Source organism: Heterodontus francisci, chromosome 36, assembly GCF_036365525.1.
Source record: "Heterodontus francisci isolate sHetFra1 chromosome 36, sHetFra1.hap1, whole genome shotgun sequence".
Taxonomy (NCBI): domain Eukaryota; kingdom Metazoa; phylum Chordata; class Chondrichthyes; order Heterodontiformes; family Heterodontidae; genus Heterodontus; species Heterodontus francisci.
This window is the reverse complement of record NC_090406.1, coordinates 14,120,357-14,135,881: the sequence shown is the minus strand read 5'-3', so window position 1 is coordinate 14,135,881 and position 15,525 is coordinate 14,120,357. Positions and strand designations below refer to the sequence as shown.

The 15,525-nt window shown below is 43.1% G+C and overlaps 1 protein-coding gene across 2 annotated transcripts in view; it reads left to right on the top strand.

Moving 5' to 3' along the window:
• LOC137351602 (guanine nucleotide-binding protein G(q) subunit alpha) overlaps positions 1-15,525 on the top strand; it is a 139,802-nt gene that overhangs the window by 96,794 nt on the left and 27,483 nt on the right. For both annotated transcript variants that reach the window (XM_068016193.1, XM_068016192.1), the window contains exon 3: positions 11,348-11,502. In XM_068016193.1, the coding sequence (XP_067872294.1) occupies positions 11,348-11,502 (155 nt within the window). The remainder of the gene's footprint in view (positions 1-11,347; positions 11,503-15,525) is intronic.

Genomic DNA, 15,525 nt, shown 5'->3' with positions numbered 1-15,525 from the left:
TCGCTGCCTTCGGAGAATACTTGGCATCAGGTGGCAGGACTATATCTCCAACACAGAAGTCCTTGAAGCGGCCAACACCCCCAGCTTATACACACTACTGAGTCAGCGGCGCTTGAGATGGCTTGGCCATGTGAGCCGCATGGAAGATGGCAGGATCCCCAAAGACACATTGTACAGCGAGCTCGCCACTGGTATCAGACCCACCGGCCGTCCATGTCTCCGTTATAAAGACGTCTGCAAACGCGACATGAAATCGTGTGACATTGATCACAAGTCGTGGGAGTCAGTTGCCAGCATTCGCCAGAGCTGGCGGGCAGCCATAAAGACAGGGCTAAATTGTGGCGAGTCGAAGAGACTTAGTAGTTGGCAGGAAAAAAGACAGAGGCGCAAGGGGAGAGCCAACTGTGCAACAGCCCCAACAAACAAATTTCTCTGCAGCACCTGTGGAAGAGCCTGTCACTCCAGAATTGGCCTTTATAGCCACTCCAGGCGCTGCTTCACAAACCACTGACCACCTCCAGGCGCATATCCATTGTCTCTCGAGATAAGGAGGCCCAAAAGAAGTTGCATAGTCTAAATAATAACTACTGAACTATTTGAGTGTAATATTTCAGAAGTTAATTAAATTGTGCAACTGTTAATTTTACCAAAACAGCTCTGAACTTTACTCTGGTATAAAGTGTAGCCATACAATATACAGATTTACAGATTTGCATTTGTAATAATATTTCCTCATGTCTTCCATAAACATCTGTTATTTGTACTGAAACAACTAACTAGTACAGTAATGTGTACAAATATTTGTGCTCCGCAAGATCCCATAAACAGATGATTATTAATCGGTTCTTGGTGATATGGTTGTAGAAGGAATGTTGACCAGGACACTGGGTAAACCTCCCGCTTGAACAGTGTGATGTGCTCTTTAATGTTTACCTGAACCACTGGAACAGGCAGCGAGCCAGGGGATGATACCACCTGGTATTGCTGAGTGTCTGCCCAGGTGGTGATCGAATCCTGGAGGAAAGTCTGAACAAGCAACTGAATCAGGTGGTACAGAACTTCTGTGGTTATTCTGTAGCAATGTGTAGCCAGGACATAAGGTAAAGTGTTTTCTAATTGCCCAAGCGTGAAAATTGAAACATATTGCAATAGGAATTGCTTATGACACTGGGTTAGTAACAATTCCGAAGTTTATAAAAGTGTTATTTTAATGTGGTTGTTGGAAGCTGCTGCTGATTTTACCCACTGCATTATCTGTGTTGATACCTTTTACGTGGTATGTACTTCTACAATTGTAGCTACACTCTTACTCTTAAGAGTAAATTAAGAGCTACAAAAAATTCACCGTTTGCAATCTTGTAATACCTCCAATCTGGAAAGATTAGACCCACTTTGAGAATTGGTTATGTATCTGTCCTTAGTTTCTGCATCTAGAAATCTTCAGTCTCTTAACAAATTTCAGCACTAGTGTACTAGATTGTACTCTGTTTAAACGACTTTATTTTGAGCTTGTTGAATAACATTTTGGTGGAATATTTGTCTTTGCTTTGTACAGTCCTCGACAAGTGTCCTCGATACCTATTTTAACTGATCTTCCTGCATAAGATTAGACAGTAAATGTCCTCAGGCTATCTAATCATTGGAGGTACTTCAGCCAAGACATCCACACGCTTATTTACTCTGTCCTTCAAATCGCTCTTGGACTCTCTTGTTATCCTCACATGTCTCAGAAAATGGGACTAGTTTTTTTGCTGTTCAAAGCTGACTCTGCACTATCTTTAAGCCATACTTGGTCCCATTACAAGACTTTTGGCTTTACCTTTGGACACTCTCTTATTTCACTGGCATCAGTAACATTTTGTTATGCCAAATCTTGGCTTTAATTCAGCAGGGCTTTGCTGTACTTCATTGTCCTTGCACTCTACCAGAAGTAAAATAGATAATTATGGCTGATCTTAAAGGAAGTATTTTGAGATCTCCCTGCATCTTGGCCCATACGGTAAAACCTACAAAAAAACAAGTCAAAGCTTCTTTTACTTTGGCCCCATATTCAGCTGAACTAATAATTTTGACAGGAAAATTAAGGCATTGTCCTTTTTCCTTTCCTTGTTGGCCTCCTTGTCTTGAGAGACAATGGTAAGCGCCTAGAGGTGGACAGTGGTTTGTGGAACAGTGCCTGGAGTGGCTATAAAGGCCAATTCTAGAATGACAGACTCTTTCACAGGCGCTGCAGGTAAAGTTGGTTGTCAGGGCTGTTACACAGTTGACTCGCTCCTTACGCTGCTGTTTCTTTTCCTGCCAACTGCTGAATCTCTTCGACTCGCCTCTCTTTAGCCCAACGTTTATAGCTGTCTGCCAGCTCTGGTGATAGCTGGCAATTGGCTCCCACGACTTGTGGTCAGTGTCGCAGGACTTCATGTCGCATTTGCAAACTTCTTTAAAGCGGAGACGTGGACAGCCAGTGGGTCTGATACCAGTGATGAGCTCTCTGTACAATACGTCCTTGGGGATCCTGCCATCTTCCATGCAGCTCACATGGCCAAGCCATCTCGAGCGCCGCTGGCTCAGTAGGGCGTGCATGCTGGGGATGTTAGCTGCCTCACGGACTTCTGCGTTGGAGAAACGGTCCTGCCACCTGATGCCAAGGATTCTCCGGAGACGGCGAAGATGGAATGCGTTGAGATGTCGCTCTTGGCTGACATACGTTGTCCAGGCCTCGCTGCTGTAGAGCAAGCTATTGAGGACACAGGCTTAAAACACTCAGACTTTTGTGTTCTGTGTCAGTGCGCCATTTTCCCACACCCTCTTGGCCAGTCTGGACATAGCAGCAGAGGCCTTTCCCATGCGCTTGTTGATTTCTGCATCGAGAGACAGGTCGCTGGTGATCATTGAGCACAGATAGGTCAACTTTTGAACCACTTCCAGAGTGTGGGCACTGATATTGATGGATGGAGCATTTCTGACATCCTGTCCCATGATCGTTTTCTTGAAACTGATAGGCCGTTTTTTGCCAGCAGCCGCCGTCCTATCGATGAGTCTCTGCAGGCACTCGTCTGTGTGGGATGTTAGTGCAGCATCATCAGCGAAGAGGAGTTCCCTGGTTAAGACTTTCCGTACATTCGTCTTCGCTCTTAGACGGGCAAGGTTGAACAACCTGCCATCTGATCTTGTGTGGAGGAAAATTCCTTCTTCTGAAGACTTGAACGCATGTAAGAGCAGCAGTGAGAAGATCCCAAACAGTGTGGGTACGAGAACACGGCCCTGTTTCACACCACTCAGGATGGGAAAGGGGGCTGATGAGGTGCCGTTATGCTGAATTGTGCCTTTCATATTGTCGTGGAACACGCAGATGTGGTCTCTTCAGACTACTAGCAAAGATCTGATGTCCACCAAAGCTACTAAGTATTATAACCCCTTTCCAACACTATTTCTCATTTATTTAATAAGTTTAAGAAGTCTGATGAGGCACTGTTAAGCTGAATTGTACCTTTCATATTGTCAGGGAATGAGGTAATGCTTCGTAGCTTCAGTGGACATCTGATCTTTGCTAGTAGTCCGCTGGCGAGGTCAAAGGCTTTGGTGAGATCTATGAAGGCAATGTGGAGGGGCATCCGTTCATGGCATTTCTCCTGCAGCTGGCGAAGGGAGAACAGCATATTAATAGTGGATCGTTCTGCTCGAAAGCCGCACTGTGCCTCAGGGTAGAGACGCTCAGCCAGCTTCTGGAGTCTGTTTAAAACGACTCGAGTGAAGGCTTTCCCCACTGTGCTGACCAGGGAGATTCCACGGTAGTTGTTGTAGTCACCATGGTCACCCTTGTTCTTATAGAGGGTGATGATATTGGCATCATGCATGTCCTTTGGAACTGCTCCCTCATCCCAGCACAGGCAAAGCAGTTCATGGAGTGCTGAGAGTATAGCAGGCTTGGCACACTTGATTATTTCAGGGTTGATGCCGTCCTTTCCAGGGGCTTTTCCACTGGCTAAAGAATCGATGGCATTACTGAGCTCCGATTTTGTTGGCTGTTCATCCAGCTCATCCATGACTGGCAGAGACTGGGCTGCATTGAGGGCGGTATAGTGACATCATTAGGTAGTGCTCCACCCAGCAGTCCATTTGCTTGTGTTGGTCAGTGATCATTTCCCCTGATTTAGACTTGGAGGGGCGATCTTCTTGATGGTTGGCCCAAAAGCTCTTTTAATGCTGTCATACGTTCCTCTGATGTTTCTGGTGTCCAAAACCAGCAGAATGCGACTGCATAGGTGTTGCCAGTAGTCGTTTGCGCAGCGCCTATCTGTTCTTTGCGCAGTGCTTCTGGCGGCTTTAAGTTGGCACGCTGGGGGCTTTCTTGTAGTTCAGCAGTGCAGTGCGCTTGGCGGCTATGGCTGGTTCCATCTCTCCAAAGTGAGATTGAAACCAGTCTGCATTCTGCTTCTCATGTTTGCCAGAGGTGGTCATTGCTGAGTCATAGATGGCGTCTCTGATGTGGGCCCACTTGGTCCCTGCATCCCCTGCAGGAGTGTTTTGAAGGGCTTTTTCAAGCGAATTGAGAAACGTTTGTGACAGCTGTGGGTAAGAAATTCTGGTAGTGTTGATGCACGGGCGGCCATTCTGCTTCGAGTGGTGTAACTTCTTTGGTTTGAGTCTAACTTTGCACACCAGGGAGTGGTCGGTGTCGCAGTCTGCACTGTGGAAGCTGCATGTGATTTGAACGCTATTTATGGAGCCTCTCCTTGTGACGATGAGGTCCTGCTGGTGCTAACGACGTGATCTTGGATGTCTCCATGAAACCTGGTGACGGGGTTTAGTTTGAAAGAACGAGTTGGTGATGCAGAGGTTGTGGTAGGTACACAACTCCAGCAGTCCCTGTCCATTCTCATTCATCCTTCCAATGCCATAGCGCCCAAGGCAGGAGTACCATGAGTGATGGTCGGCCCCAACCCTGGCGTTCAAGTCCACCAGCAGGAACAGATGTTTAGTATTCGGAATGCTACTAATATTATGGAGTTCCTTGTAGAAGTGGTCTTTAACTTCAGGTGGGGAGCAGAGTATTGGAGTATAGATGCTGAGTAGGTGTACTGGACCAGAGGCGGTGAGCAGTCGGATGGACAGTGTGCATTCCAAGCCATTTGAACGTGGCTCTATCATGCTGAGCCAAGAGTTTCTGATGGCGAAGCCCGTCCTATGCTGTCTTGGTTCTTCTGGATCCCTACCCTGCCAGTAGAAGGTGTAGTCTTGCTCCCTGAGTGATTCGCTCACAGGGAAGTGTGTCTCCTGAAGTGCTGCAATGTCCACATTGAGTCTACTGAGCTCGTTGTTAATGATGGCGGTCTTCTGAGAGTTGTCAATTTGTGTAAGATCTTCCGACAGGCCAAGACACATAGTTCTGATCCAGCTTGCAAAACGAAAGGCTGGTACCTTTCCTTTTTTTTGTCGTGCTGTTTGGTGCGGTATTACAGTCCACTTTGATTAGAGATACAGCACTGAAACAGGCCCTTCGGCCCACCGAGTCTGTGCTGAACATCAACCACCCATTTATACTAATCCTACACTAATCCCATATTCCTACCAAACATCCCCACCTGTCCCTATATTTCCCTACCACCTACCTATACTAGTGACAATTTATAATGGCCAATTTACCTATCAACCTGCAAGTCTTTTGGCTTGTGGGAGGAAACCGGAGCACCCGGAGAAAACCCACGCAGACACAGGGAGAACTTGCAAACTCCACACAGGCAGTACCCGGAATCGAACCCGGGTCCCTGGAGCTGTGAGGCTGCGGTGCTAACCACTGCGCCGCCCCATTGTCAGGCAATGACCCTGAGCTCCAAGCACCCATTGAAGCAGGTGGACTGTGGCAGGACAGAATCTTGCTGACTGGGGCTGCCTGGTTTGAGGCGGGCAGTAGCTGTCCAATGAGATGCGACAACCTCTCCCACCGACAAAGGCAACCCGTGGAGCCCAATCTTGACGCCAATTGAGCTGGACTTAAAACCCATAACTGCTGCTTTTTGTGTTGTTTTGTTCGCCGTGAGACGACTATGGAGTGACTTCTCCATGGCACATGCCTGGGCGGAATGTGTGAAGGTTATGGGTTGCCCAAGCGTCAAATCCCTCTCTCGGCCTTCCTGGTGGGGTCCAAAGGAGTGCAGAGCGCGACGTTTGGCACCAGTTTGGCTGCAGGAACTGTCGGAAACATGCCAAAGGTAACACATGACCGTCTTGTGGGCTCCGCTCTGGATCTTCTGTTAGGGTTTACTCCTTTAGCCTTCATCTTTCTCGAGATGCAGGGCAGTGGGGTTGTTGGCTTGTATCCCTGAGCAGGGGCCCAACAAGTAGAGTACGCACTCTAATTCCGGCCTGTGATGACATTCCTATATTAAAAGCTGAGTAAGTGTTGGGATCCTGCACTGGATGGGGAGAGTGTAGTGAAAGGCTTTTCCTAGGGGAGAAAGCTAAAAGCCACAGATTTCCAAAGACTTTGCCTCCCCGAGATGGGGATACTTTACCCGCTCCCCCCTCCTCGGCCTTCAGCGGGACAGTAGCTGCTCCTTTATCCGCTACCTGGTGCTGCCCCAGTACCGCATCTGCCCCCCCCCACCTTGCGGGCGGCCCTGTTCGAAGGCCCGGGCCTCCTCCTCAGCCAGCTCCCACAGCTGGTCCTCCACGCGCTCAGCCACCCAGCGGCCCAGAGCCAGGCAGAGGTCTGTCGCCAGCTGTTCGTTGAGTTGCAGGACGCCGCTGAGGAAGGCGGGGTCAGCCTCTTCCCCGGCCTCCTTCCTGCTTCCCAGCTTCTTTCGGTAACTCCAGCCACAGCAGGTAGAGACCCTGGGACAGCGGCAGTGATGGCACCCCATATGCCTCGTTGACCAGCGCCGACTGCTACTCCCAGATGTGTTTAACTTCCATGCAAATGAATGAAACCGATCTGGGCCAAGCTCTGCTCTATTCTTCAGGGTCCTTCTCCCCCGCAATGCTCTCAGATTGTTTGACGCTGCTTTTAAGGCATTGTACTGCAAGACAAATCGAACAAATTCATAAATAAGATTTTAATACATAACTCTACTCGTGGCAGCAGCCCAGAAATGTGTGTCATGCTACCATGTATAGTGTATTGTCTATATTCATCATTTATTATGGCCAAGCTGTGGGTTACAGTATGGGAGCTCTAAGCCCTTGTAACAGATTCTGTTGCTGACTCTTAGTTTTTCAGGTGTATATATGATTGTCACATTAACATGATTAATTACAAAGTAAATGTACTCTGCTTTTGATTGTTGCTGAAACTACCAATAATAGTCACAAAAAGGATACAATTTATGTCAGTTTGTCATCGAAGTCCACAGTAGGCACTCAAAGTCATGATAAGGCTAGACACATTTTGTTTTTAGTCTTAAAAGGTTTAGAAATCCCTGGATGCTCTAGATAACTCTTCTTGTAAGTATAACACAACCAACGTCTGACTACAGTAATTTCTTTTTAAAATAATTTCTACCTCCAGTGATTGGATAGCCTGATGACATTAACTGTCTAATCTCTGGGTCACAAGTTAGTCCAATAGAAAGGCTACCTGAATGATTGTGGGTTGGGTGACTATCTTAAATTTTTCCTTTTTGGCAAACTTGTTCAAATTCTTTTATGGGTCGGAAGCAGACAAGTTTTAAGAGATTAAGGAATCGGTCATAAGCCAGCAACATTCTGCTCCATACTTTCTCCAAAATATATTGAGGTATGCATAGCAATTGAGCCAGTGTATGAAGACCAAGAGTTACAAGGTTTTGGACTATTGTGTTTTAGTTTCTGAAAATTTGTGTTTTAAACCTATTAAGAAATCGGAACATTTTTCAAAAAAGAGGCTTAAAATGGTCATCCTGCCTTGTCATTGAAACAGCTGTGTGCCAGAAACAATTTTTTCCACTTTGTCTTTGAAGAAAATATTACAAAATTGCTCTATTCAGTTATTAAAATTACAAGGTAGATTACTTGGAATTCCAGGGATTTCTAAACTGAGTAAATGTTAGACTTCTGATTTTTTTAAATTTGTACTGTTCTACATGAATGATCTCACTAATAGTAAATGCCTGCTGTAGTTTTGCTATAACAAATTGATGCAAGTTATTTCCTTTTTAAATCATTGTAGTTTTACTAATTGTGAAAAGTAGAGTGCATTCACTTGCATTTGGTCATGTGAATATAGCTCTGCTACTTATTTATTGGATTACCACCACATTTGATCTTCAGGTACTCTATGTGGCTTAGCAATTTTTCTTTTATTTGTTTATGGGATGTGGGCATCTCTGGCTGAGCCAGCATTATTGCTCACCCTTAATTTTCCTTGAATTGAGTGGCTTGCTCGGCCATTTCAGAGGCATTTTGAGAGTCCAGCCACATTGCTGTGGGTGTGGAGTCACATGTAGGCCAGACCAGGTAAGGACAGCAGATTTCCTTCCCTAAAGAACATTAGTGAACCAGTTGGGTTTTTACAACAATTGACAAATTGTTTCATGGTCATCATTAGACGCGCCTTTTAGAGTCATAGAAATACAGCACTGAAACAGGCCCTTTGGCCCACCGAGTCTGTGCCGAGCATCAACCATCCATTTATATTAATCCTACATTAATCCCATATTCCCTACCACATCCCCACCTTCCTCAATTCTCCTACCACCTACCTATACTAGGGGCAATTTACAATGGCCAATTTACCCCTCAACCGGCAAGTCTTTTAGCTGTGGGAGGAAACCGGAGCACCCGACGGAAACATACATGGTCACAGGGAGAACTTGCAAACTCCGTACAGGCAGTACCCAGAACCGAACCCAGGACGCTGGAGCTGAGAGGCTGCGGTGCTAACCACTGTGCCACCCCTTTAATTCCAGATTTAATTATTGAATTCAAATTTCACCATCTGCCGTAGTGGGATTCGATCCCATGCCCCCAGAGCATTAGCCTGGGCTCTGGATTACTAGTCCTGTGGCATTACCACGATGCTACTGCCTCCCCAGTATTAATAAACTGTTACAGAATACATTCTCTTTAACACTCCTTTCCTGTGCAATTATTTATTTACAGTTAATTCCCTGTGGAATTTGCTCCAGTCATTAGGGTCCTCTGTAGGAAAGTGGGGACACTGCATTAAAAATGTACCAGAAGGTGAAGGGACAAGTAAATCAGTGACTTAACTGGAAGATGGTGAAGGCTTTCATTCTTGCCTCAAAAAGTGTCCGCTTAGCTGATTTTTCTAGTGATAGCTTGTCACTAAATCTGTATGAGCAAACCTTTCCAAGTGGTGGTTGTTACTGAATAATTAAAGTAACAGTAATAGACCTAGGGATAAGCCTTCTGAAAAACTGAAGTTCCAGCTGCTTGAGAACTCACTTTTTTTTGGTGGGAGGGGGATGGGTGGATGATGGCACTGGGCATTACTTAGACTTATTAATGCAATAGGAGCAGTAACAGCAACTTGGATCTATATAACGCCTTTAAAGCATCCAGTTATCTGATCCAGTACTAATAGCCTGGAGTTAAACTTGAAAGGAGTGCAAGTTGGAGAATCAGGGCTAATGTCTTGTGGTTTTTTGACCTGTTACCTGTGAGCCTGGCTTCTCTCAGGGAGCAAGAGATTGCAGAATTATCCGTTTAATATCAATGATGTGCTCAGTTTTAATCTCTTTCAGAATCCACGCTGACTCCTCTTAATAAATTAATCTTTGCAAGAGAGTTGCTGTTCTTTCTCGTAACTGTCTAACAGTTTTCCCACAGAGGTCGCATTTACTGGTTGTGGTTATTGTCTTGTATCTTCCCAACTTGAAAGTTGTAATTCATTTGATCTTTAATTTCATTTATTTCCAATCGGGATCTTTGCCAAGCTACTGGTCTCTTCAAAACCTGAGTTATGTGTCATCTAGACCTAGTGCTTTGTCTAATTCAGTGCATTTAACCTAGAAATGATTTCTTTGGCATCATTACCATGTACTTTTTGGTAACCTTGTTTTAATTGAGGATCTGCAATGTTTGTGACAAGGTCAATGATGCCCAATTCTTAAAGGAAGAGGAAAGTAACCTATTATGCAATGAAATTACACCATGTACCTAAGTCTTCAAAATTTGATGCTAATGGGACAAAGAAATTAAGGTATAATCCTATAAAAGTTTAAATGTACACTATTTGCAAATGAAGGTATGTAGAAAAAAGTCTTCAAGTAAAACTATTTGTGGTTGAAAGTACCTATTTTTAACATATATATTTGATTCGTTTTACAATGTTTTACCTAATTTAAGATTTGTATAAGGAATCCACATAAGTCCTAGATGTGAATCCAGAGTTCTGAAATGGCCATCAATTTGTGTGAATTGTTACTATCTGAAAGAAAAAGATACAGTTGCTCCCTACTTTCCAATAACAACTTGCATTTATATAGCAATTATTATAGAAAGATAGATTTGCCTTGTAAGAGATATAGTGCACATTCATCAGGGATTAAAAGGTCAAATTTATGAGGGCAGATACATAAACTAGGCTGTATTCCCTTGCATTCAAAAGACTGAAGGATGATCTGAAAAAGGTGTTTACAGCAAAAAGGGATTAGAATAGAAGAAAAACTATTTCCTCTGATGTGGGAAGCCAGGGCAAGCAGGTGCAAGCTTAAAATTCGAATTAACCCACTTCAGAGTGAAATCAGGTACAGATCAGACAGAAACTAATTGAATTGAGGAACAGTTGAGGTATTGAATGGCTTGTTACTGTTCTTGTGTAAGTCAATTCTTCAGCTTGTGAAAGCACAGATGAACATTTGAACACTGGAGATGTAAACAGGCAATATAATGAAGCTAAAAATGCAATTTTGACAGGTTAGATATGAAAACGCTTAGCTTGGAGTGGAACAGTAAAAGATTGTATTCTACCACGTTTAGGACAGCTGGGAGATTCAAGAAGTAGGGTCAAAAGGGGTGTCTGAGCCCAAGGCACATGGATGAGTTTTTTTTTTTGGCAATGATCTAATTCAAAAATCTTGTAGCGGAGTAGTAGTTGAGGATAGTAGGAATAGTTACAGATAATACAGCAGCCGAGTGAGCGATTTTGAAGCATGTATGATGGAGTCACTTTTCAAGGGGTTATGACATGTTTGGGAAAGAAGTGTCCTTTTAAACATAAGGCCAAGAAGGAGGAGGTAGAGTTAGGTAGTGAGTATCTGGGTCAAAGGAACAGATCTTTGCCATTCATCTTGTTATGATGAAGAAGTTACCGTAGATTTTGGTGGTACACAATCTATTTCATATGGACAGTAGATGGCAATTTATTTTGTGTTGAAGAGCCAATTATATTTTTGTTTCTGTTTTATAGGCCAATGCACAATTGATTCGAGAGGTTGATGTAGAAAAAGTAGCATCATTCAATAGTCCATATGTAAGTGCAATAAAGACTCTTTGGAATGATCCAGGAATTCAAGAGTGCTATGACCGAAGACGAGAATATCAATTGTCGGACTCTGCTAAATAGTAAGTACGTGACTTGTTTGGAACATCTTGGGTAAAACCACGTTACGTAACTTGTAAGACAACTTAAATCAGTTGTCATGCAGGCCCCCACCTGCCAAGAATGAGGCACATTAATTTCACCACATGGACATTAAATTTCAAGCTGTTGCTGGGAGGAAGAGAAGGCCTGTGACAAGGGTTACCAGGCCCCTGGCTGGAAAGACAATTTTGCATATTAACAGACAGTGTTGGAACAAAGGAGCTATCCCCTGTTCCAATGCAATCCACGCACAGACCTGGTCAAACCAGTTAGTCTGTGTTTGTTTTTTTTTTGAATTGTAGAGCTTTAAATTGTAGAGACAGTGTTTGAACTGGCAGGAAGCTCTTTGCTCTGGGATTAGAAAGACCTCTCCAGGCTGGCTCGCCACAGCTTGTCCTGTCTGCTCCCATCTGTTTCTCACAAAAACTGACTGAAGACACGTGAACCCCAAGAGAGAAAAGTCTCCTACAGTGAACAAGGTTTAAGAAGAATACTGGGCCCCAATGAAAAACAAGAATCGACCTACAATCAAGGACTCTGCAGTGAGCTCAAAGAACTGTAACAACAACTCTTCAGATATTGCCTCAAACCTTTCCACTTGATTTTTCTTCTCTTTTCTTTCTCTATTTGCATGTGTGTATCACGCACGCATGCTAGTGTGGGCGCGTCATGTATCCGTAGGCATCAACTGAATTAGAGTTTAAGTTTAATAAAATTTCACCACCTTGAAACCTAAGAAAGCCTGTTTGTGCTCATTTCTTTGCCTTATAATTGGAAAGCGGTGAACAAGGGTTCACCAAGGGGGGGGAACTAAAATCACTTTAAAATTAAACCCTGTTACGGTAAGACCTGGTGAAGGCTGAGAGAGACCACTAGACACCTTTCCCACCTGGTCGTAACACAATGAATATGATCTATGACAGTTTTGAATATAAAACAAAGCTGTATGTGTAATTATGCAATTTGGTATCTTTGTAAATGCTTTAATTATGTCTCGTCATTTTGAAATGAACGGATGTTTTATATGGATTATCCACAAATTGTGAAATCACACATGATTTGCAAACCATATGCCTGAATTGGTTCAAACTTACTTTCACTGTTTCAGTAAATGTAAAGTGCAACCAGAAACCATTAGGCTCCACGTTCAACATGAGCAACAAAAGCTAATTTAATCTTTAGATGATACTTGAAACTGAAGAGTATAGCTATTAATTATAATTACTGAGAATCTGAATTCTTTCATTTGATTAATGCTAGGGAAACAAGTTCTGAACAATTTTCTAAAGTTGTCTGTCAGAATTATTGCCCTATTACTTTATTTAATTTTTATTTCATCCACCGCCCCCCCCCCCCCCCCCCCCACTCCTCCCACCACCTCACCTTCCCATTTCATGAAGAAGCTGAATCCTTGCTCTGAGTACAGTTTCAGTGGAGCCAGAGGACCTCAATTGGTCATGATTCATGTGTGAGCTTTCAGTGAATGTTGTTAGTTCTTTGCCCGTGTAATCTTTACAACTGAGCTGCTGCTAGTCCCATCCAACATCAGCATATGTACCTCTGACAGGGTCACTCAGTGGATGATCAAGAGCAGGAACTGTGATTTTCTATCACGAAAATAGGGAGCCATTTCTTTGGCTCACCTGTTTCAATTATTCCCTTATTTCTGGGCAGAAACCACCAAATGTTGTGCCTATTCACAAGAAGGAATCAGTCAGACCCTGAAAGCTATAGGATTGTATCAATCACCAGTAGTAGTAAAGTTCATTTAAAAAGTCATGTTACTTATGCAGTAACTTGTATACTGTCCCGATTGGAACATTTTGTCTGATTATCGCTTGGCTTCAAACTTAATCAGTTGACTTATAATTAATCACGTCTTAAAAAAAAATAAAAGGATTATTTGATGTTTTGAACAAAGAGCAGCAAGTCTCTAATTATGAAGTCTTTGGTGTGTGACTTACATTTTATGGCTTTATCAAACCACTTAAATGAATCCTCACTTCCTGTAAGTGGGTGGGTGGCATGTGCAAGATCTGGTAGTGTAGATTTGTTCAGGAATTGAACAGAAATCTTGCTGAATTCATTGGATTGGCATCGTCCTCTATTCATAGACTTCCAATAGCACATTAGTAAACTTGGATTAAATTGTGCGATTTAAGTTCAAAACTGCAAATTTTATTTATTTGTAAAAAAGTAAGTAGTAATAGAAAATTTAATGTGGAAGATTTCACTTGTTCATAGAACTTTTAATATGCTTTCTTGGGTAAAAAAAAAATGCAATGTTTTGCTAACTCTTAATAAATTTGGGCCACATCTATAATGCAAAATTTATACATAAGGTTTTGTTTAACTGCAATGGCGATCTGCAAGTCCAACTCTACATGGTGTTAAGACCAAGGCCAGAGTAGGGTTCAGTCCCATCACTCCACAGGTCACAGCATATTATTAAAGTTTTCCCATCTAACTGGAAAACCGCCAAATTGAAGACTCTATTAACCCCCAGAATAAAAAAAATACACCAAACCTGGTTTCTTTAGACAACAACAAATTAACTATTAATGAACTAAATCCTAACACTATTAAGATAAATTTATGTCTCAAGATCTTAAAACGACTTCTTTAACCTAACTCCCATGCTCTCTCACGCACACATTCAAAAACTAATGGTTAACCTGTTTTTCGAAATGATGTTTTAAATATTAGCTGTTAATAAATAAATAACTGGGTTATAAGTCTTTGTGGGGTACGTTTCTGATGGCTGAGGTATCCTAGTGTAACAAATAATCAGATGCCACTTGAAGTCTCCAGACAGATTTTATGAATAGTTTTTACTTGATAGGCGTTCAAAGCACTTTGGTTGCAGCAGGCGTCGGACAGTTCTTTAAACAAGGAGTATAGCAATGGGTCCACTCATTTGAAAACCAGCAGTCTCTCAGTAGAAACTTTACTGTAAATTCCAGCGAACACACAGACGACAGTCACTCTTGAGGCAAAGAATTCTTAGAATTTCGAAGTTTAAAGGATTTTACTACCTTCAGTAACGCAAATGATCTGTTGCCAGGGTTTTTCTCTCTACTTGGGCAAACACAACCTGTAACTCAATGTAGTTTTCTGTTAGAAATAAACAGCTTCTTCAGCATGCTTCACTGGACACTCTCAAACTGGTTTTAGCTGTTTTTTACGCACTGTTGAGAGTTTACAGGACACCATATGACCCCTCTACTCTCCTGCTGTGGCCTAGATAACTGTGGCCCAGCAGCTGCTGCACACACTGTTCTCAGTCTTGAAACTTCTCACTGTTTTCGAGGTATACTGTTTTAAACAGATGAGAAAATAAATAGATCTGTGACAATGGACTGAAGCATGAAGAACTGAAAAGGTGGGTGGCGATCATCATGTTTACATACTGTCAGCTACAGCTGTCTGTCAAGTGCACTTCAAAGGAGCCAGGATCCTTTCTTCAGAAATCTGTCAAGTTCCCAGAACAAAGCCTGAAGGAGAGAACCTTGGTATCAGAGTCATCTGATATGACAGACCATCGCAGCTTTGTCTCCCTCAGCCAGAATAGGCAGTGTTAAGTAAATTGGTCTCATGATCTTGGGAAATAACTCTCTTGTTTAGTCAACTTGTATAGACAACAGTAATGTCTGTCTTTTGAAGTGACATTTTGCAAGCCGGCGCAGTGGTTAGCACCGCAGCTTCACAGCTCCAGGGACCCAGGTTCAATTCTGGGTACTGCCTGTGCGGAGTTTGCAAGTTCTCCCTGTGACCGCGTGGGTTTTTGCCAGGTGCTCTGGTTTCCTCCCACTGCCAAAGACTTGCAGGTTGATAGGTAAATTGGCCATTGTAAATTGCCCCTAGTGTAGGTAGGTGGTAGGGAATATGGGATTACTGTAGGGTTAGTATAAATGGGTGGTTGTTGGTCGGCACAGACTCGGTGGGCCGAAGGCCTGTTTCAGTGCTGTATCTCTAAATAAAAATAAAATAAATAAATAAGCCAC